Genomic DNA, 19,336 nt, shown 5'->3' with positions numbered 1-19,336 from the left:
TGAGTATTGGAGAGGAGCCACCCGACAGCAGCAGCGATTCAGGAATAAATGTCATCAATATCCGGCACAGGCAAGCGAAGGCGGCGATTGGATGTTGATTGTCTCGATCAATGTTCTCGCCCCCCGGTGAGAGCGTGGGTTATGATGTGATAGGGTTATATTTTGAACAAGACCCCTGTCGCTACTAAACGGAAGCTGGAGTGACCGCAATGATACTGAAATCAAAAATACCTGTGCAAAGAGCCGGGAGTTACCAACGCCTGTTGGTAGTGGGTCAAAGGCAGCTCTGCGCTCAGATGACTTCAAAAACCCAGCTGTAATCTGCCTTTCCAAAGGTCCTCCAGTGCAATGGAGCTGAATGGTCACGAATTCAGTAGCGCATACTCGACAATTTAACTCAGTATGTTTGGCATGCGATATGCTGTTACGGTACAAGTAATCAAGATCCTAGCGATTTATTCAGTGCCAGCTCAAATTGAGGTATAAGTCGGAAACCGACATGTCAAGACCAATCTCAAGGTTTGTTGGCCTATACTTTGACATGGAACATTCGTCGAGTACTCATATCGCGTTAGATGATGTGATCAGCACGGTATAGACTCTGAACACTTCGTCGGCCCACCCCACGTTATAAAAGATAGAGAGATATCATGGCGCAGTTCATGGTGCTAATCCCTGCATGATGATGTGAAAACCCAACGCCCATGCGTGCAAGTGCAAGGGGCCTTACACTTGTTGCCAGAGGCCGCAAGATAAGCACGATTAGCATTGGGAAAGGTCGCCACTCCGTCGAAACAGGCCCGACTTATCCCGAAGGGCCCCAGGCGAGGGTCAAGAAACTCAAGATAGCTTGGGACGGAAAATAATTCAACACCGCTAGGCAGAATGATCGAGCAATAGACTTTCTGTTTGTCAAGTGAACAGGGCTTCGTGACTTGACCCTCACACTTGGTCAGGATGTGGTTCATAATTGGTTCAAATTGACGACCGACACCTCGACCATGGACCAGACTGGCAGGAAGACCAGCATGGACGGTGGGACCAGAGCCAGGAGGTGAGCGAGGAGAAGAGGGGAAGGTTTGCAGAACAAAGGATCAGGGAAGCTGGATGATCACAACAGGAAGGTTGAAAGCAGTTGAATCGGAGACGGGTGATCTCCACCAGTCTCTTCCGTACGAAGTACTGGTTGGTTGAACTTGTCCGGAAGCCCGCATTTGGTTAGAGGGGAGCACAGAGCTCCTCATCCCCAAGAGAGTCGAAGGCCCAGGCTGGTGGTTTGAGATTTTGGATTCCGGATTCTGGAGTCTGGCCAGCTCACCTCTCCAGCTCTTGCTGCAGCCTGTCAACTGTAACTCCATACGGTGCCAATGATTCATTAATATGTGACGTTTTAGTCCCAACCTAGTGGCAACCTCGCAGCCAACCGTTCGACTCCTTATCCACATTCCACATTCCGCTCCATGCTAATGCCACCATTGTCCAGCCGATCGTCCGATCATTCTGGACTCTGGTGCGCATTATTATTATTTTTCTCCGTACTTTATCTCTTTGGTCTCCGTATCTACATGCGTGGCATTTTGTTCTGCAATAACAGCGAGTGGCTCCGGAGGCATAAAACAGGCTCTCTCCTCACTCCATCTCATTACTAACTATCGCTTCTTGTCCGGCCCCAGACGTCTGTGCGGCTCGACTGAGAAAAGCCTATCCGAGGCCTATCTCCACTCGCCATCGCACTCTCCCCCAAAGTTTCTGTCTAGAACATTGCCTTTCACGAAGCCCCAAATCATATTTATAAAGCCCTCGGTACCCATAGCGTCTTTACACCTTTTTGTTTCATTCTCCGTGCGAGATCCTTGTACCTTCCAAATACTTTGAGGCCTCACGGATCAAAAAGGTCGCACAGGGATACTCGAATGATCGATGGCAGTCACTGGGCCCTCCCTACCTGGATATAACGTTTGACCCGCCTTTCACTCGGTAGCCTCCTGCAGCCTGCTTATCCATCACCTACGATTGCCTCCTACGTCTTATACCTTCAATCGCCAGCCTTGACAATTTGGCATATATATATGGACTTGATATCTCGCTAAGATGACCGCTGTGCTACCGTCTCCGGCGGACAGCCATTCGGGCTTCTCGCCAGATCCAGAGCGGCGTCCAGTCACGCAGAGATACTTTTTAGAAAACGCAGATGATGCTATGGCGAAACCTCTTCCACCTCCTTATCCGTCCGATTATCCAAGTCCAATTGCATCGTCTGCAGCCTCATCGTCTCCTTCCTCACCAATTCTCGCACCGACTACCTCGCAAAACCTACCCCCTACCCCAACAGGCTCCGTATTTTCCAACGAACCTTGTGACCAAGACGAAGAGCCGTTGTTACCGCCGTACGATGGACCATTCTCTGAGGAGCCAAACTCCCCTACCGAAACTTCCGTTAATCAGTCGGCGGACTTGCCTCATTCACGCCGACCAGTACCGATCGCCGACGACAGCTCAGTGGAGGAGGAACCATCGAGACATGTTGATTATCTATCTCATGAGTGGAGAGAGGAGGATATTTGGGCATCATGGCGTTACGTGGTTGGTCGCAGGAAAATATACGAGAACGGCGTCAGGCTGGAGAATGCTTCATGGAGAACATGGTCCAAACTGAAACACAATCTGGGAACTATTTCCCCTGACACTCTGAACTGGTAGGTTGACTTTGCGTTTATGATGATCGCTACCCGGGCGCTTCTGGCTGTTGTTCTAACGATATATCAGGCTCAAAGATTGTGACGTGACCTGGCTATATGGCCCGCTTAAGACTTCCGATGTGCGGGCGAAGCCGCTGAATGCTTCACCCCCGCCCAGCTGCTCCGAATCTCCAAGCCTTTATCCTGACCGAAAATCCATTCTTAAAAAAAGGACTGCATCTGAGACTATTATGCAGCGCTCACTATCACAACACACTCTCCTGCAACATGCGGGCGCGATTCTGAAAGCGCAAGAAGCTGAACATCCACGCAATCGCCCAGGACTCGAAGTCCATTTATCAAGCCTTGAGCCTCTGATTGATAAGCCATATGACCAAGGCCTCGAGACCCCGCGGGCTCGATCTACGACTAATATTTCATCTCCTGGCGCTGGCTCGCCAGGTGAAAAGCGCCACATCCATTTCAACAAAGAGGTTTTACAATGCATTGCCGTGGAAGCAAAAGATGAAGAAGAGGAGGAATGGCTAGAGTTTGGAGGCGAGTCTTCTTGGGATGATTCGTTCATTATAAAGCCAACCTCTCCTAGTGGGGGATCCACACCACGAGGGAGCTCTAACAGTGAGAATAAAACGATCGCCCCGCTTCCTTCGACTACACTTAAATACCGCGGGGATACTCCCGAACCTCAGCCCTCCTCTATAATCAGCCGTTGGTCTTGGGCGAAGTATCTCCCAGGGCATCGGTTATATTCTTCGTCTCTTGGGGAAACGCTGCGACGAGCCCGGCAATTCCCTAATGATTATGGTGGGGATTGCATTGTATCTGATAATAATTGGGATCCTACTCAAAATATGGATGGCGGAGCCAATTCCTGGTTTGTGGATTCAGAAGAGGAAGACGAAGCCGCTCAAAACTTCTATCTGGCGTCTTTGGGGTTTTTACCTCAGGAAGATGGACAGCCATCTAATGCCGATATTCTTTTTGACAGAATGACTGACACTGTCAACACAGCGAAAGACATTGCACATGTCATCTGGAATGTCGGTTGGCGGGGTTAACCAGACACCTGCTTCTGGCTCCATGGTAGCGATATGATCACGAATTTACATGCAACAAATTTTAATGAGATCGACCTGCACATATTGCATTTCCGGCGTTAGGGCGATCATGATATTTTGCGCTATCCAGTGAGAGGCAAGCCTTTCAAATCCATTCATACGCCTTCGGGTCTTGGGAGCTTGGAGCGCAATTTCGTCGCTTTATGTTTGATTGGGCTTTCAGGTGTTGTGGCTTGTCGGGCTCGATTATTCTGTATTCACCGCCATTCATAATACATAGAGGAATGACAACAGCTATGGCTGAATTTTTTTTTTGTTTTTAAATTGGATGTACGAATGTTGGTTTCTCGAGCCGTTGGAGAGAGAATACCCGTATATCCGCTATATATTTATATATGCACAACTAATTTTAAGGAACACTCGGCTGTACCGTGTTAAACTTCACGATCTCATCATTGTTGATTTATATAGATTCGTGATATTCTTGAACGAATGTGCATTTATCAGTCCTCACTAACTCCACAGTACAATGCATATTGTTAGTGAGATGCGCTGATAGCGTAAACACAAACATCTTTGCTTGAACCCCAATCGCATTAGTATGTCCACTCCGCCGCGTATGTCCTGCGTCTGAGACCTCTCTTAGGGCACCTTCCAAAATTGGCATGCCTTACATTACTGGCAGGGCATCACATCTGGCACCTTGGCCTTAGTCGCTCTTACCCGTACGTTCGAGATAGGACGGATGTCTACAATGATTTGGGTATACGATGTTTGATGATCGATATTATCCCACCAAGATTTTCTTCAATTTGAAGTGGGTTCAGAAGACTAGCCATTCGTTGTTCCCGATGCCTTCTCTGCAATTCCCGCGTCGTAGTCTACGATACTGCGCTTCGCTGTTTGTCACAGCTGTTGGTGTTTTAACTGTTTACCTCATCCTTCGAGTACATTGGGCTCACCGTGAAGCGCCGGAAATCACAGGCTCGCGGATGGGAAAGGACATATTTGCTCCTAATGATTACAATTCCACCGCCTGCAATTATGTCCCCAAAATGCACAAATTTTTGGTTATTCTGAAAACAGGTGCCACAGAAGCTCTCGATAAGGTTCCTGTACACTTCGAAACGACGCTTCGATGTGTACCAAACTACGCCGTTTTCTCAGACTATGAGGAGGACATTCTTGGAGTGCATACGTGGGATGCTCTCCGCAGTGTTAGCGGAAAAATAAAGCAAACGAATTCAGATTTTGAGATATATAACAGGCTACGTACATCTGGCCGTGACGGCCTTATTGCCAATGACTGGATGGACGATAAAAATGGGCCCTTTGGAAAACCTCGCAATCCAGGATGGAAACTTGATAAATGGAAATTTGTACCAATGATCGACGAGGCACTCATCGTGAAACCGGACGCTCACTGGTATATATTCATTGAGGCAGATACTTACATAGTATGGCGAAATATGATCCATTGGCTGGCGCTATTTAACCAAGAAATGCCTCACTATCTTGGTACGCCGATGCAGATGGGGAACGACGTTTTCGCCTACGGTGGAGCGGGTATAGTACTTTCAAGACTTGCTGCGCAGCTAGTCTCTCAGTATCGTGCTGAGAATTTCACGTCCGTCGAGCAGATGACTGCGGAAGACTGGGCTGGAGACCACGTCCTTGGTAAGATCCTCCATGACATAGGAATACCGCTTGTCTGGTCATGGCCTCTATTGGTTCCGTCCAGTGTACGGGAATTCGAACCTTTCACCAGTAATTATGGGCGCCGACCATGGTGCCATCCGGCTGTTTCGTTCCATCATATGTCTTCTCAGGATATTCAAGATATATGGCTGTTCGAACAGCGATGGTTTCGATTTGTAAGCTATTGATGACAGCAATCCCTCGCTGTACTGGCTAACTTGGCCTGTTATAAATAGGGAAAAAACTCTGTCCTATTACACAAGGATATATTTACATGGCAAATATACGATGTGATCAGCTCTAAAAAATACGACTGGGACAATCTTTCTGATGAACAGCCACGGACCGATAGTAACCCTCCTACGACTGCGGAAGGATGTGCACAGATATGTTCTCTTACCACAGACTGTCTCCAGTTCTCCTTCTCCGATAGAGGATGCTTTATTTCTAGTAAAGTCACTAGAGGTGTCGATCGACCAGGGGTAGATTCTGGTTGGATAGCAATGCGAGTTAAAGCGCTCATGCGAAATGCAGGGAAATGCCCGAACCCACCATATATAACGGAATAGAGTATACTGTTGCCCGTCGACTCATAGGCCAGTTGTGACTTGAAGAGGATCATTAATGAAACCACTGTGCATGGACGATAAGTAGTTGTGATATGTTAAATAGTATTAATGTTCTCAGCGATTATGGAGACAGGCGGTATTTTCGGACACAGCACAAGTTATTCTACTACAAAGGGATCATCACTCACACACACACACACACACACACACACACACACATATATATATATATACTCAACTTCGGATAAGTGACGAAGTCTCAAGTACAAACAAGGGGCAAGAATTTCGACCTCCGACTTTTTGTAGGTGGGTATCATATTGAAAAAAGAAAAGTGCATGATAGCAGTAAAGTTTCTCGTCTGAACCAAGCGAGTATTTAGGTGTTCCTGCTAGAAGGGAAACAGAATAGCTAACACTCCATTATCTCCTCGGCGACATCTCGAAATGTCTCAGGGAAGAACCCAGGAGGTGGCCAAATATCCGCTATTGAAGGTGGATGCACCAATGGTTGAGAGCCAGCAAGACGGTCCGGATCGTGACAAAATTCTTGAAATGTGGTATCGTCTATGAAACCGAAATCCTTTAGTCCTGCTTCACGGCTGGTGGCCCATTCGGTCGTGTCAAGATAAGCGAGGTCTTTGAAGATGGCATCGAGACTGGTACTATTGCTAGAATGTATTTTATTTTCTGAGGTGGAGCTGGAGGTATGGTTATTGCTGATGGCTGACCCTATAGAGTGCTCGTTCGTGGCGGCGGAATCTCCTGGGGCCATGGGATTGGATACAGAGGAATCTGGTGTTGGAGGATGAGGTTGGGGTGATCCATGAAGCATTGCATCTAGCTCGCTTGCTGGATCTGCAATGTCCATCGTGGAGGAAGGAGCCCTATTATGACCAGACTGGTAATGTGAGTAAAAGGGCGCCTCGGGATTTTCCAGTGTCGTGTCTTTCGGAGTCATATATTGCCCATCGACCGGGATGGTGATGCCGAGGATAGAGGATGTATAGTCAGACTCCGCGACATTAATGGTATTTCGTCTAACCAGTGGAAATAGCGAAGTTTCGCGGTTGAGATTTCCATTCTCTGTCGCTGTCGTAGATAGTAAGCTTTTTTGTAAAGGGCTGTAGTTGAAATGTTTGTTCGTCCCTCTTGCTGGCGTATTGTTCACGTTATGGGAGAAGGGTTGAGATGGTGATTGAGAGACATTTCTGGTGCGATACCATTGTTCAATATTGCTCGTCAAGGTACAATAGACCGGCCACGTTGAACTAAGCTGGGATGTTCGTTGGACGAGGGCCTCGGCCCAGCGCGTAAAAGGAAATAGATCACTTTCAATTTTGTTGCGAAGGGTGAATGCTTGTTCAGCAATGATGCGTATAGATATCTCAAAGATGGGCGGCAAGCTGCAAACATTGAAGTTATCTAGATGCTGTGACATCATTGGAAGAGTACGATAGAGAAGTTTCTTTGCTCCCTCTGTGGCTGGTCTCTGGGAACGATGCATACCCAATTCCTGAGGAGCTATTTGAAGATAAAGCGTCAGAAGGGTAGCGACATATGTTAATCCCAAATAAGTCTGATGTGGTAGTAATGCGGAGTGCCGTTCTGGATAGATGCTTTCAGGGCCAATTAGTCGACACCCGAGCGGCAAAAGGTCATCCCACTGTTTCAACTCCGAGACCAATTGCTGAGCAAATATGTGAGCATTCGGCCCTGTTATAGAGTCTCGAGCAATTTTGTTCAACACGCTGGCCAGCTCAACTAAGCGGTTAAAACAACTTAAAGAGAGTAAAGGGCCTCGGCGAAGTGGATTTTTTCCATTAGAGTTGCGGGCGGGTGGTAGCACATCGGCCCACGAATTCCATTCTTCCAGGCCGTCTTCTTCTAGCAACCCAATGACAACCAAGTCTCGAGAATGCATGCTAGGTCGCCTGGATAATCGGAATGACAAAAGCGAGTCGATGACGAAACACCCTAGAAAGACGACTTTCCCTTGGTTCAATTCGTTGGGTTTTCGAGTGTCTGGGAGCGCACCGATATCCATAGAGATAATCATGCGGACCGCTTGACCAGTGAGCATCCAGGCGGCGGCCCAGTCCTCGAGGCCGATGTTAACCAAAGTCAAGAGCAGGAGAGCTTGGACATGTCCGAGTTCGTAGAGCTCTGTTTCCGAAGGAATTAGGCTCCGGGACAACGCATAATATTCCCTTGTTTTTGATAAATCTTCCAATGTCCCGTTCTCGGGTGTTGCCCGTGATAATAATATCGTGTAGCTGAGGAGCGCCCATAAAGCGGCATGGTCCCCAGATTCCGAAGATAGGCTGGTAACGGATATTGAAGACGGATTTGCATAAACATAAGATGCTCGGAGGATGCTGTGTTTAGCAACGATGGGGAACCAGGGGTGTGTGGTGGCGAAGTATATGTCTAGCAGTTGGGAAGTGTGCGGTGGTAGTTGAAAAGAATTTATACCGGCTGCTGTGGGCGACGGCCTATTGTCAGCCGGCATAGATAATCGCGCTCGTTTTGTACCAGGCGAAGTAATAGGTTCCACAACTCGTGGAGCCCCCTGCGATAAAGGAGTCGAACTGCGGTCTATACGGAAACCCCATTCACTTCTTGAGTCATGCGAGGAAGGCCTATTTTCGTCTCGGGGGCGCTTCGCTGAGATGTGCGGACTGGTGGGACCGGGTGTGGACGATAGCATCTTCTCGAGTGAATTATAGAGCCGACTGGTTTTCCAGGACTCATGTAACGTTTCTGAGGCACCGTCATCTGTCCAGAGGGAGATTAATCGGTCCCTCCGGCCGACTGTGTCAGCCGTCGTACCGAGGAGGGAGAGCATGGTGTCCTCAAAGCCATCAATGTTGCAAATGGCGAGGGCCCAGAGCTTCTCTAAACCACGGACATACCCTTCTGGCAAGCCGCGCTTTTTTGCGTGAGGGTCATAGGAGCAAGTCTGGCCGGACGCCAGACAGGCGGAGCAGGAAGGACGAAGACCGTCGCATTTGTCCTAATCAAACCATAGGCTTTAGAACCGGTTGCCCAAGATTTGCGTGTTGAATGAGGTATCTACTCACCTTTTTACTCCGACACCTATCGCAGGCCCTCGAAACCCTCTTGCGTCGAGGCGCTTTTGGATCAGTACCCTCGTCCATTGAGGATTACTTGTTAAACAAACGGCCAGCCATACAGCTTAGGTTAGCGGGGAAGCGCTGGTCGTAGATTACAGCCGGCCCGGAAGCGTGTAGTGTATAGAAGTTATGGTGCTGCTGGGCGCAAGAAACAACAGAATTTCATTTCAGGCCGTCTGGTTGAAAGGAACACAAATGAGTAAAATGAGGGGAGGAAAGAAGCTGGAAAAGTGTTGTCTGGGGCCAGCACGGGAAAACGCAGTTGGAATTAGCAAGATAGGGATATGCGAGTGAGGGCTTCAGAATAGCCGATTAGCAATCTGCTTGGCCCGCGCAGAACCCGGAGAAAAATGGCTAGGCCCATCGCAAAAGTCACAGGGAGAAAGAGGAGGAAGCAAAAGCGGCTTCTAGACGGGATATTCGGGGCGAAGTTCGGGAAGTGGATGATGGGGGAATAATTCCGTCGGATACATCCAGATTTCCACGGTGCAGTCCCAGGACTCAATGCCACCGCCAGGCCAACCCCACATCGCTCTCTCCACACTCATCCACGGGAGGGTTTTGTGGGTGGCTTACTACGTATTGCGCATACACGTTCATATTATTTCGAACTGATAATATTATTATTGAATGTAATAATAGTGGGCGTAGCCGGCGGCCTGTGAGAAGTTTCAGAGCAACTCGACTGACGAGACGGAAAACTGGAAGGTTCTCCCCGGGCTTCGACTTGATATCATCGGAATGGTCCCGGGGAACACACTGCTGGATGCCTCCGATGCGGATGAGCAAATCGTTTGCTCTCGAGTCCGAAAAATGACCAGAGTTAAATTTACGAGCTATTCGGCCCCAAACCGCCGGTAATCGGCACTTCTTTTATGCCTTCGGACTGGGATCCGCCGGGACTGCAGAATCCATTCTCTCAGAAGACAGAGGAGGCAGCTGTGACAGTCGAGACAAGTTGCGCCTAGACGACGACACGGCGGGGAGGATCAAGATGGCCGTATTTACCTACTTAGGGTCGTATGTAGTAATTCTAGGATGCCAGCACTTGGGCACAAAATAATAGAGGCATACCGAAGCCCGGCATCCCGACTCGGTAGTCTTGGGAAGCTGAGACTTGAAACAAGTTCAGCACACGAGGTGAGACTACCTCCTCGTTCTTCGATTCGATGGTGAAAACTGCAGCGGCAAAGACTTCTGCCGCTTCAGGGCGGTCGCCACCGGCCGCAGCGGCAATGGGGTTTGGCCCCTCTGGATTTTGGAATATTGGATACGGAGGAGACTACGTACTACGGAGGACGTACCAGCATCTAACTGCAGCCCAAGTCCACATGCCCACTCATCTGCGTTGTTTTTTCTTCGGCGTTCGCCCGCCATGTCTATTCGCTAGTTGGGCCTACTCGCTGCGATCTTGATCGTCGATACAATAGTCCCTCCCCTCCTCTCCGTGAACTTGTCCGCAGCATGACAACCGGCCCCTTCCAATCCCTTCTTCACCGCGCACCGACGCTCATCATCACTCTGGCGACCTCCTTCAGACATGAGAGATGAATTTTGGAATATAACATCGGAATCAACGTCTATACACATCGACCTCCCGGGCGCCAGCAAATTCGTTCATCGTGGCCGACCTTTCGCCTTCTCAACCTTCTCACTCTCACCCGAGGAAGAGGTTCTGTCGCTCTCCTGATATCAACATCAAGATGCCTCATCGTTCTAGTTCAGATGTGTACCGAAAGGTCGACCCAGAAGCGTCTCTAGTCCTAATTGGGATCCGCGGGTCTGGGAAACGATCGTTAGGCTTCGTTGCCGCTACCGCGCTGAAGCGTCGCTTCATCACGGAGGATCATTATTTCAAAGAGGTCACTGGGTTGTCGCGGCATGAATATCTGAAACAACACGGAAGCCAGGAGTTTCAACACCGTGATATTGAAGTACTTAAAATGATGCTGGACAACTATCGTTCGCGCTGTGTTATCGAATGCGGCCTTGGAAGCCTTACTCAGCCAATCCAAGAGCACCTTCGACGATACTGCGCTACGAATCCGGTTGTGTATATAGCGCGCGATATGGATAAGATTCAGAGACTGTTGGGTTTAGAGGATCAGGCTGCAAAACTACTCTCCGAAGGCGATCCGCTGCATCGGACTTGCTCGAATTTTGAGTATTATAATGCCGAAGATCACTCGAGCTTTTCTGTCCAGTTCGACGAGGAAATGCAGGACCGGCGCTCGGTGGGATACTCCTTCAAACTCAAGGAGGCAAAGGAAGATTTCACACGCTTTGTTCGCTTCGTAACAGGTACCGATGTCGGCCACTCTAGCTACGACTCACCCTTTGTGTTGCTGGAGACTCCTCCGGAGCTACGATCTTATACGTACGCCATATTTGTTCGCTCCTCTGATTTAATTGAAAAGAGAGTCAGGCTGTCAGAGCTCGAGTCTGGAGGGGACGCTATCGAGCTTTGTATCGATCGCTGGAGCCCAGAAATGGCAATGACAGTGAGTAAGCAGGTTTCTATACTTCGGAGAAACACCCACACTCCGGTAATCCTATCAATCGACAACCGCTTGCTCGGATTCCCCAGCAGTGACCCATACTCGATACAGGCCCGTAACGTGTACTCCCAAATTGTGGAACACGGCCTGCGGCTTGCCGTTGAGTACCTTGTGATGGACTTGGACCAAGACCATGCTGTTATAAATGAGACAATTCGCAACAGGGGAATGACAAAGATTATAGGTCAGCGAATCTTTGAGCCGCCCTCTGGCGTGAAATGGGATGATGAAGATTGCCTGTCGGCGTACCTCGATGCTGCTGGGCTAGGGTGCCAGCTAGTTCGCATTCTTCGTGTGGCAACAGGGCGCGAGGATAACACCGCCATTGCAAAATTTACCAATAAAGTTGGTTCGTTACCTGGCGATCATCCGCCTATCATCGCCTTCAACATCGGCAGCCTTGGGCGCACGTCGCAAGTATTCAATTCGATCCTCACACCTGTTTCGCATCCAGCAATCACGCATCGTGTTCAAAATGGTAGGGACCCGCAAATTATGGCCCGCGACGCTGTTCAGGCTCTATTTCAAAGCTATGTCCTGGATCCTCTACAATTCTATATCCTTGGTGGCAGTGTAGCTTACAGTCTGTCACCCGTGATGTACAACGCTGCATTCCGCCATTGTGGCATGGATCACACATACAGTATTCCAGAGAAGCCCACACTAGCTGCGCTAGACCAGCTCGGTCGAGATCCGAATTTCGGAGGTGCTAGCGTTGTTCAACCATGGAGAGTGCAGGTCTTTCAGAAGCTTGCGGCGAAGAGCCGCCACGCCGAAGCCATTGGGGCGATTAATACGATAATGCCGCTGAGGGGTCAGTCAGACGGAACCATGTTCCCCCTGCAAGAACAAGCTAGTCGTCGTCACCTAGCTGGCCCGGTGCTGGGATGGTATGGCGAGAATACAGACTGGGTTGGTATAATGACGTGCATTAACCGCAATCTCTCCCCACGTAATGCAATCAGCCCGATGAAGACAACTGGCTTAGTTATTGGAGCTGGTGGCATGGCTCGCGCTGCGATATACGCTTTGCTTCGACTTGGCTGTCGGAAAATTTTTATTTACAATAGGACTTTATCTCGCGCGGAGAGTGTCGCTCGGCACTTCAATTCATGGGCTGCTTCTCAGGTGGGATCGACGGAGGTGGTGTATGTTCTTCGCTCGTTGCAGGAAGAGTGGCCCTCGAATGCCTGCTTCCCGTGTATGGTTGCGTCCTGCGTCCCAGCCGACCCAGACAGAGACGAGCCTCCGGCCAATTTCGAGATGCCAGCACAGTGGTTGGGAAGCCCCACTGGCGGGGTTGTACTCGAGGTATACATATACCATCCCCTTATACAGCCCTTCGGATTCAACTAATCCATGATAGTTCGCCTATAAACCCTTAGATACCCCGCTTTTGCGCCAAATGCGCCGCTTTCGTAGCGAAACTGGGCGCCAGTGGGTCTTGGTCGATGGCCTTGACAATGTTGCCGAACAAGCGATTGCGCAGTTTGAGATATTGACCGGACGAAGGGCCCCGCGCCGACTGATGACTATGGAGGCGCTCCGCAACTACGATGGAGAAGACGGGCCGTTCGACGAAAAGACAATCCGAGCCCGCTTGGACATTAACGAGTAGATTTCTAAATAGTGTAGACTAACTAATGATGTACGAGTAATGTGGAACTTTTGACAATTAGAACTGAACTTCATTCATTTACTGCGAAGGTCACGTGTATAATGCAATCATCTCGGCAACCTTCGAGAACCACTAAAGGGCATTACGTATTTGTGTTGGCCTGTTCATTTCACGCCTCCGCAGATATCCAATCCCAAAATGGGATGCACGCCAACCCCATCTGATTTATCGTCGACTGGAACTCTAGAATACTCATGGCGTCTCATTCACGGAAGGCGTCTGGAGCCTCCGAGGCTGATTTCTTCGATATCCCTGACGAACCACTCCTTGCCGTACTGAAAAACCAACTAAGGCGTATCCGTACCTGGGTTTTCATTTTCGTCTTGATCCTTCTCATCCTCTTTCTCCGACGGGAACCGCCCCCTCCTCCAGCCCTGCCTCACATCAATTACGATTTAGTCGATTGGTCGAGGTACGCATATACACAATATGCGACCTCTAGCCCATATCTCTGTAACGCACTCCTTGTCTTCGATGCTCTAGAAAGATTTGGGAGTCGAGCGCAGCGAGTGCTCTATTACCCAGAGGACTGGGATATACTTACTGAAACTGACCATGACCGAGACAACCAATTGCTCCGGGTAGCAAGGACGAAGTACAACGCGATGTTGGTACCAATACAGCTAGACATGATCAAACCAGGCGCAGGTATGAATGAGCAAATGAGAACATTTACTCCACGTGGAATATTTCATCTACCTGTCATGCAGCTGCTAATATCAAACTTGTTCTTGTCATAGGATCGGGCGAGTCATGGAATAAAAGCATCTCGAAATTGCTCGCCTTCGGTGAGACTGAATATGATCGAGTCATTCACCTCGATTCCGATATTCTATTGTTGAAGAACCTGGACGAGCTGTTTTTCCTGCCAGATGTACCCGTCGCGATGCCCCGAGCATACTGGCTTCTCCCAGAACAAAAGGCCCTTTCCTCCCTCCTCCTCGTCATTGAGCCTTCTTATCGCCGATACAAAGCCCTTTTGGATACAGCGCTCGGCATCGAGCCCGAGAGCTCCGGTAGCGATAGCCCGCGGATGAAATATGACATGGAACTGATGAATGAATTTTACGGTGATTCAGCCATGGTTTTGCCACACAGGCAGTATGGTTTGGTTTCAGGGGAGTTCCGGTTACAGAATCACACTGCGTTCCTGGGAAGTGATGACGAAGCCTGGGATCCGGATAGAGTTCTTTCAGAGGCTAAATTCGTACACTTTTCCGACTGGCCGTTGCCAAAGCCCTGGGTGATGTGGCCGTCTCAGATGCTGCCTGATATTTTACCAAAGTGCAAGAATAATCCGGGAACGCTGCATGAGAGCGGGTGTCGTGATCGAGATGTATGGATGAAGCTCTATGACGATTTCCGGGTAAGACGGAGGGTAAGGCACCTGTTTCAGCTCATTCTAAGAAGGTCATTTGCTAAATATTGTTGGCTAGGATGTCTGCAAACTTCTCAGTTATCCTGCGCCTAACTGGTCTCCAGGGAATGTTCCGCCAGCTGGGGACCCCGGGAAATAGTACGGCTCTATATAGCATGCATAGTGTATTTCGAAATCAATAGATCATAATTCTGCACAAATAGATTTATGCGATGGCGCATAGGAATTGAAACAGGTGATTGCTTCCGCTTTGAGAAGCCATTGGTTTGTGGAATTAGGAACAATTGGTGGGGACATGTACTAGGAGTAATTGCATTATAGAAAAAAGTATCAGTCCTTTTACAAGTAGTTCTGGTGAGAGAGTCTTGATACAACTCTCGAATTCCCCCATATTATTCAACACATTCCGCTCGGATCAATCGCAACATTGGGATTTCGAAGAGTTGACCAGGCGGCCAGAATGACAAGCAGCGGCCAGCTATGTGGGTGACGACGTAAATAGTAATTGTACATGCATGGTACACATACCAGTTGTGTCATTGTAATGGACGAGGCTCTTTAATGCCACCTTTTCTCTCTCACAGCCGCTCCGCAAGTCCTTAACTCCTGATCAACTCTTTTCTCATCGTCCCGGAAATTGACCACTGGACCAGATACAATGCCTGCCCGACACGTTCAGAATGGCTTCTTGATAACTATTTGCCTCCTCACACAGCCCATCTTAACCATAGGGGCGAACAAACCTGCTGAAGCAACCGTTATTTCCACCACAGACGAGTTTAGCTTTAGCTGCCTCCCGCTAACAATTCAACTCTCTGACCCCATTATGTCCCCAGGGAAGGAATCATCACACACACACATTGTCACAGGGGGAACTGCCTTCCAAAGGACGATGGGTATGCAGACGGCCCTAAACGCGAGCGCAACAACGTGTGAGGTCTTGATCGATAAAAGCAATTACTGGGTTCCAGCTCTTTATCATATGACCAATGATAAGTCGTTTGAGATGATGGAATATGAGTCCAGTGTATGTGCCTCTAACCCTGTTTGTTTTGGTTAGCTAGGGTTGATCAGTGGAATGCTGCAGTTACTAATGTCCACAAGGCAATTTATTATCTGAATAGGGCGTGCGATTACGCTGCCGGTGCGCAGGCATGCAACGATGGATCGTATCCTTTGGCACCACCAGCCGGATTGCGTATCGTGGCTGGGGACCCGAGAATTCAGTAGGACGACGCCAGCTTCTCGTTTGATTCTGCTTGTGTTGGACTGATGATGTACAGGGCATACAACGATGCTAATTTCGCCCAACGTGCCATCTCGCATATGTGTCTGATGGAAGATGGGTCCTCGAATGAAACTAAACACCTTCCCCGACAATCCTGCGAAAAATTAAGGTCACAGGTATTCTTTCCTTCTTGCTGGGATGGAAGAAATCTGGATAGTGCCGACCACAAGAGCCATGTAAGTCTCGTAAAATGTCCGGTATCGTGCCGCGACAGCTCACTGTTTTGCAGATGGCATACCCTGAGACTGGGGACTATAACAAAGGTGTCTGCCCCAAGTCTCATCCTGTAGCCATATTCTCGATTTTCATGGAATTCATATTTAACACAAAGCCGTTTCCTAACCACCAGAATTGGGTATACGCAACGGGCGACCGAACCGGATATGGCATGCATGGCGATTTCATAAATGGGTGGATGGACCAAGTATCCCTGCAGAGAGCCTTTAAAACATGCACAGGGAAGGGATGGTTGAGTGACCCCAGGTGTTCGATCACGCAAACCCAAAAGACACCCCTGTCTCCAGCTTCCTTGGAACCGGACGAACCCACCCCATGGGAAAATCTAGGACAGAACAGTACCGTACAGAAGCTGCCTGGTCACCCAGAGCATGCCGTTTAGCCTGCGTCAAACTTCGATGGTACCACTTCATATACATAGTGTTGTAAAGCCGAAAGATAGCGATTCGTAGAGGCGTGCCGAGTTCGCCAGCAGCTGGTCACATTCAACTTAGTGAACATAGCCCATTCCCCTCCTCCACCACTGCCAAACGCCTCTTTGCTCCATTAAATTCCCAAACTCCTTCACGCTATCTACCTCCTCCAGTCCAGCCCCTAACTCCTGGTGTGTCCCATTCTTCTTCTCGTCTCTTTTCCATTTCACCCCCGCCGGTCCTCGACTCCCTTCCTCTTCTCCCCCCGTCGCGGACGCTGGCCGGCTCGCAAGTTGGAAATCTTTATATTTGAGATTTTTCACGACGCTAACCCACGACTCAACGGCATCTTTGTCCTTCGCCTCAACGTACATGATTCCGGGGCAGCCGCCTGAGCGGAGAATGGCGAAACAATTTAGACTATCTGCTGCGCGTTTCAGGGTGGCAACCTTCTTGCGGGAGGTAATGTGGTGTGTGCGGATGAGGGCATTATAGTAGGTCATTTTGGTTTAATTTATATTGATTCTCTTTTAAACAAGTTCGGCGCGTGCATTTTTGCTTGAACGACAAGGCAAGGCCTTGGGTAATGGACATTATTAAATTGAAGGTTGGGGAGTCAACGGATATTTATTTTTGGAGAGGAAGCGAAAACATGACGTCATGCTCGGACCAACTGCGAGAAAACAACACCTAAGTAAACAACCAGCATCTGGACATTTTTGTTCGGTCAAGACCAGAGACCTTTTTTTTTTTTTTTTTTTCTACGGCATTAACAATTTCCTTAGAAAATGTATACAAATATCATAAAACAGAACTACTAAGGAATGTGTCTTACCGTATCTTGAGCTTATGCAAATTGAATCTCGTCCAAGGCCATTATGCAACTAGAAAATACTCACACACGCTCTACTTCAACGGTTTCGGCATCCTTCTCAGCACCTTCTTCCGACGATCCAGGCTTTTCCCAATCACTCTTGGTCCGGGCAATAGCCGCACTATCACCCTCGAAAAGAAGGGCCATGTTCTCCAAACTGTAGCCCCTAGTCTCAGGGTAGAAAAAGTACGAAGTGAGAGCATAACAGATGAGGATAGCAACGAACACGAAGTAGTACTTCCACCCGATGGCAGACAGCGCAATGGGGTTGACGAAGGTGTTGAAGATCAATGCTCCGATAGCCGATAACCATGCGACACTCAGACCGCGGGATCGAAGAGTGTACGGCCAAATTTCGACGGGGTACGCAACCAACAATGGGGTTCTATTGTAATGAGTTAATCGTTCCTGACAGTCGAGAACAAAAAGGAAAGGCCCTGAACTTACAAGGCTATATCATAACCCGCAAAATAGATAAAAATAAATGGGATTACAGCAGTCCCTGTAGGCGCAGAGCCTGTCGAAGCAAATGAACCAGAGAGACCGGTAATGGTGATGTAACTGGCAAGCATGACGCTCGCAGAGATCAAGAATAGAGGACGTCTGCCGGCGCGATCTACTAATAATGCGCCAACAGCGCCAAAAAGTAGGTTCCAGATTTGAAGGCAGCCCGATATAAGTAGCTGGTCCTTTGTCGCCGTTATGCCAACAGTGTCGAGCACCATGGCTAGATAGTAGGAGACCACTCCGTTACCAGACCATTGAGAGTAGATACCAAGAGAAACCGTGATTAAGAGGCGATGACGGTTCCCAGGCGTCTTGACCATATCTGAATAGCTCGATGATGTAGCAGATTCCTTTTCCGCAGCGATTGCTCCTTGGATCTCATGAAGTTCATGGTCAATAAGCGGTGCAGTAAGGTCACCACCTGCGTGCAAGTCAGCAAGAACCTTCCGAGCATCTTCCACGCGGTCCTGGCCAACTAGCCAGCGGGGGCTTTCTGGCGTCAGCAGAAAGCCTGGAATAGCAATAAGAGGGCAAAGCATCTGAAGGAGAGTGGGCAGCCGCCATGACCAAGATGAGTCATATGTGCGAGTTGCGAATGTGACCCAGGAGGAAACAACAGACCCGAAGTAGTATCCAATCATAAAGAGACTGGATGATATACTTCGATGGGCGGGATACGCAATCTCATTCAATAAGAGAGGGGGTGCATTGCTGACCCAGCCGGAACTCAGGCCAACAAGAACGCGCGACACAATAAAGACGGTGTCATTGGGAGCGGCTGCTCCCAGGATTGAACCAGCCAGGATAAGAATAATGCCTATCCAAACGCAGGGCTTTCGACCAAACCTGTTACTGCACCATGCAGCAAGAGCTGTTGAGACAAGTGCGCCGATCGAGTAAATGGCGTTAATAAACCCGAGCCAGGTGCTAGAGGGCTGTTGCATGAAATTCATCCAACTATCCAGTGATTGAAGGCCATTGACCAAGGAACCATCGAAGCCATTGGAAGAGGCTGTGGTGGTCAGAATTGTATAGCTAATGTAGCTCAAACTAAGAAGAGGGTACTCACAGAAGAAGATTAGGGATAGAATGCAAAAATTGAGTCTTCGCAACTGGGAGCTCTTCCACCATGTGGTCCTCGGGAGAACAGCTGCTAGCTGGTCATGACTGGGATTCTGGAGCGCCTCTGCAGTCATTTTGGGGCATAATCTTGTCGATCCAAATGCGTGGAGGATGACAACTTGC

General features: G+C 49.0%; 8 protein-coding genes across 8 annotated transcripts; 5 read left to right on the top strand and 3 right to left on the bottom strand.

Annotated features, from left to right (window-relative positions):
* Nucleotides 1-2,091: 2,091 nt before the first annotated feature.
* ASPVEDRAFT_89661 (protein phosphatase regulator REG1) lies at nucleotides 2,092-3,757 on the top strand (the record flags this gene model as incomplete). Its single annotated transcript, XM_040818664.1, has 2 exons — nucleotides 2,092-2,696; nucleotides 2,767-3,757. The coding sequence occupies 2 exons, from the start codon at nucleotides 2,092-2,094 to the stop codon at nucleotides 3,755-3,757; spliced, it is 1,596 nt and encodes a 531-aa protein (XP_040674203.1).
* Nucleotides 3,758-4,749: 992 nt separating this feature from the next.
* ASPVEDRAFT_66415 (uncharacterized protein) lies at nucleotides 4,750-6,024 on the top strand (the record flags this gene model as incomplete). Its single annotated transcript, XM_040815880.1, has 2 exons — nucleotides 4,750-5,631; nucleotides 5,692-6,024. The coding sequence occupies 2 exons, from the start codon at nucleotides 4,750-4,752 to the stop codon at nucleotides 6,022-6,024; spliced, it is 1,215 nt and encodes a 404-aa protein (XP_040674202.1).
* A 409-nt stretch (nucleotides 6,025-6,433) lies between these two features.
* ASPVEDRAFT_143921 (putative C6 transcription factor) lies at nucleotides 6,434-9,182 on the bottom strand (the record flags this gene model as incomplete). The annotated part of the gene is made up of 2 exons (XM_040807951.1): nucleotides 6,434-9,037; nucleotides 9,105-9,182. The coding sequence occupies 2 exons, from the start codon at nucleotides 9,180-9,182 to the stop codon at nucleotides 6,434-6,436; spliced, it is 2,682 nt and encodes an 893-aa protein (XP_040674201.1).
* Nucleotides 9,183-10,861: 1,679 nt separating this feature from the next.
* Nucleotides 10,862-13,334, top strand: ASPVEDRAFT_34589 (repressor protein; the record flags this gene model as incomplete). The annotated part of the gene is made up of 2 exons (XM_040810871.1): nucleotides 10,862-13,027; nucleotides 13,083-13,334. 2 exons carry the CDS (start codon nucleotides 10,862-10,864, stop codon nucleotides 13,332-13,334), a joined length of 2,418 nt encoding a protein of 805 aa, XP_040674200.1.
* A 139-nt stretch (nucleotides 13,335-13,473) lies between these two features.
* On the top strand, nucleotides 13,474-15,195 carry ASPVEDRAFT_47596 (uncharacterized protein). The gene is made up of 3 exons (XM_040813818.1): nucleotides 13,474-14,042; nucleotides 14,135-14,772; nucleotides 14,831-15,195. The coding sequence occupies exons 1-3, from the start codon at nucleotides 13,589-13,591 to the stop codon at nucleotides 14,909-14,911; spliced, it is 1,173 nt and encodes a 390-aa protein (XP_040674199.1). The 5' UTR covers nucleotides 13,474-13,588; the 3' UTR covers nucleotides 14,912-15,195.
* A 37-nt stretch (nucleotides 15,196-15,232) lies between these two features.
* On the top strand, nucleotides 15,233-16,679 carry ASPVEDRAFT_57528 (DUF1996 domain-containing protein; the record flags this gene model as incomplete). The annotated part of the gene is made up of 5 exons (XM_040815348.1): nucleotides 15,233-15,254; nucleotides 15,525-15,799; nucleotides 15,877-15,998; nucleotides 16,056-16,236; nucleotides 16,290-16,679. 5 exons carry the CDS (start codon nucleotides 15,233-15,235, stop codon nucleotides 16,677-16,679), a joined length of 990 nt encoding a protein of 329 aa, XP_040674198.1.
* Nucleotides 16,680-16,787: 108 nt separating this feature from the next.
* On the bottom strand, nucleotides 16,788-17,213 carry ASPVEDRAFT_34587 (uncharacterized protein; the record flags this gene model as incomplete). Its single annotated transcript, XM_040810870.1, has 1 exon — nucleotides 16,788-17,213. The coding sequence occupies one exon, from the start codon at nucleotides 17,211-17,213 to the stop codon at nucleotides 16,788-16,790; it is 426 nt and encodes a 141-aa protein (XP_040674197.1).
* Nucleotides 17,214-17,605: 392 nt separating this feature from the next.
* On the bottom strand, nucleotides 17,606-19,287 carry ASPVEDRAFT_34586 (uncharacterized protein; the record flags this gene model as incomplete). The annotated part of the gene is made up of 3 exons (XM_040810869.1): nucleotides 17,606-17,969; nucleotides 18,032-19,103; nucleotides 19,161-19,287. 3 exons carry the CDS (start codon nucleotides 19,285-19,287, stop codon nucleotides 17,606-17,608), a joined length of 1,563 nt encoding a protein of 520 aa, XP_040674196.1.
* Nucleotides 19,288-19,336: the final 49 nt, after the last annotated feature.

Source organism: Aspergillus versicolor (genome assembly GCF_001890125.1).
Source record: "Aspergillus versicolor CBS 583.65 unplaced genomic scaffold ASPVEscaffold_15, whole genome shotgun sequence".
NCBI classification, from domain to species: domain Eukaryota; kingdom Fungi; phylum Ascomycota; class Eurotiomycetes; order Eurotiales; family Aspergillaceae; genus Aspergillus; species Aspergillus versicolor.
Note: the sequence above shows the minus strand (reverse complement) of the source record. Positions and strands in the feature narration are given on the sequence as shown.

Bases quoted from the DNA above. Each gene is read 5' to 3' on its own strand.
- ASPVEDRAFT_47596 (XM_040813818.1), top strand. From the start codon at position 13,589: ATGGCGTCTCATTCACGGAAGGCGTCTGGAGCCTCCGAGGCTGATTTC. The intron at 14,043-14,134 runs GTATGAATGAGC...TTCTTGTCATAG, and splicing joins CATGATCAAACCAGGCGCAG to GATCGGGCGAGTCATGGAAT. The intron at 14,773-14,830 runs GTAAGGCACCTG...ATTGTTGGCTAG, and splicing joins ATTTCCGGGTAAGACGGAGG to GATGTCTGCAAACTTCTCAG.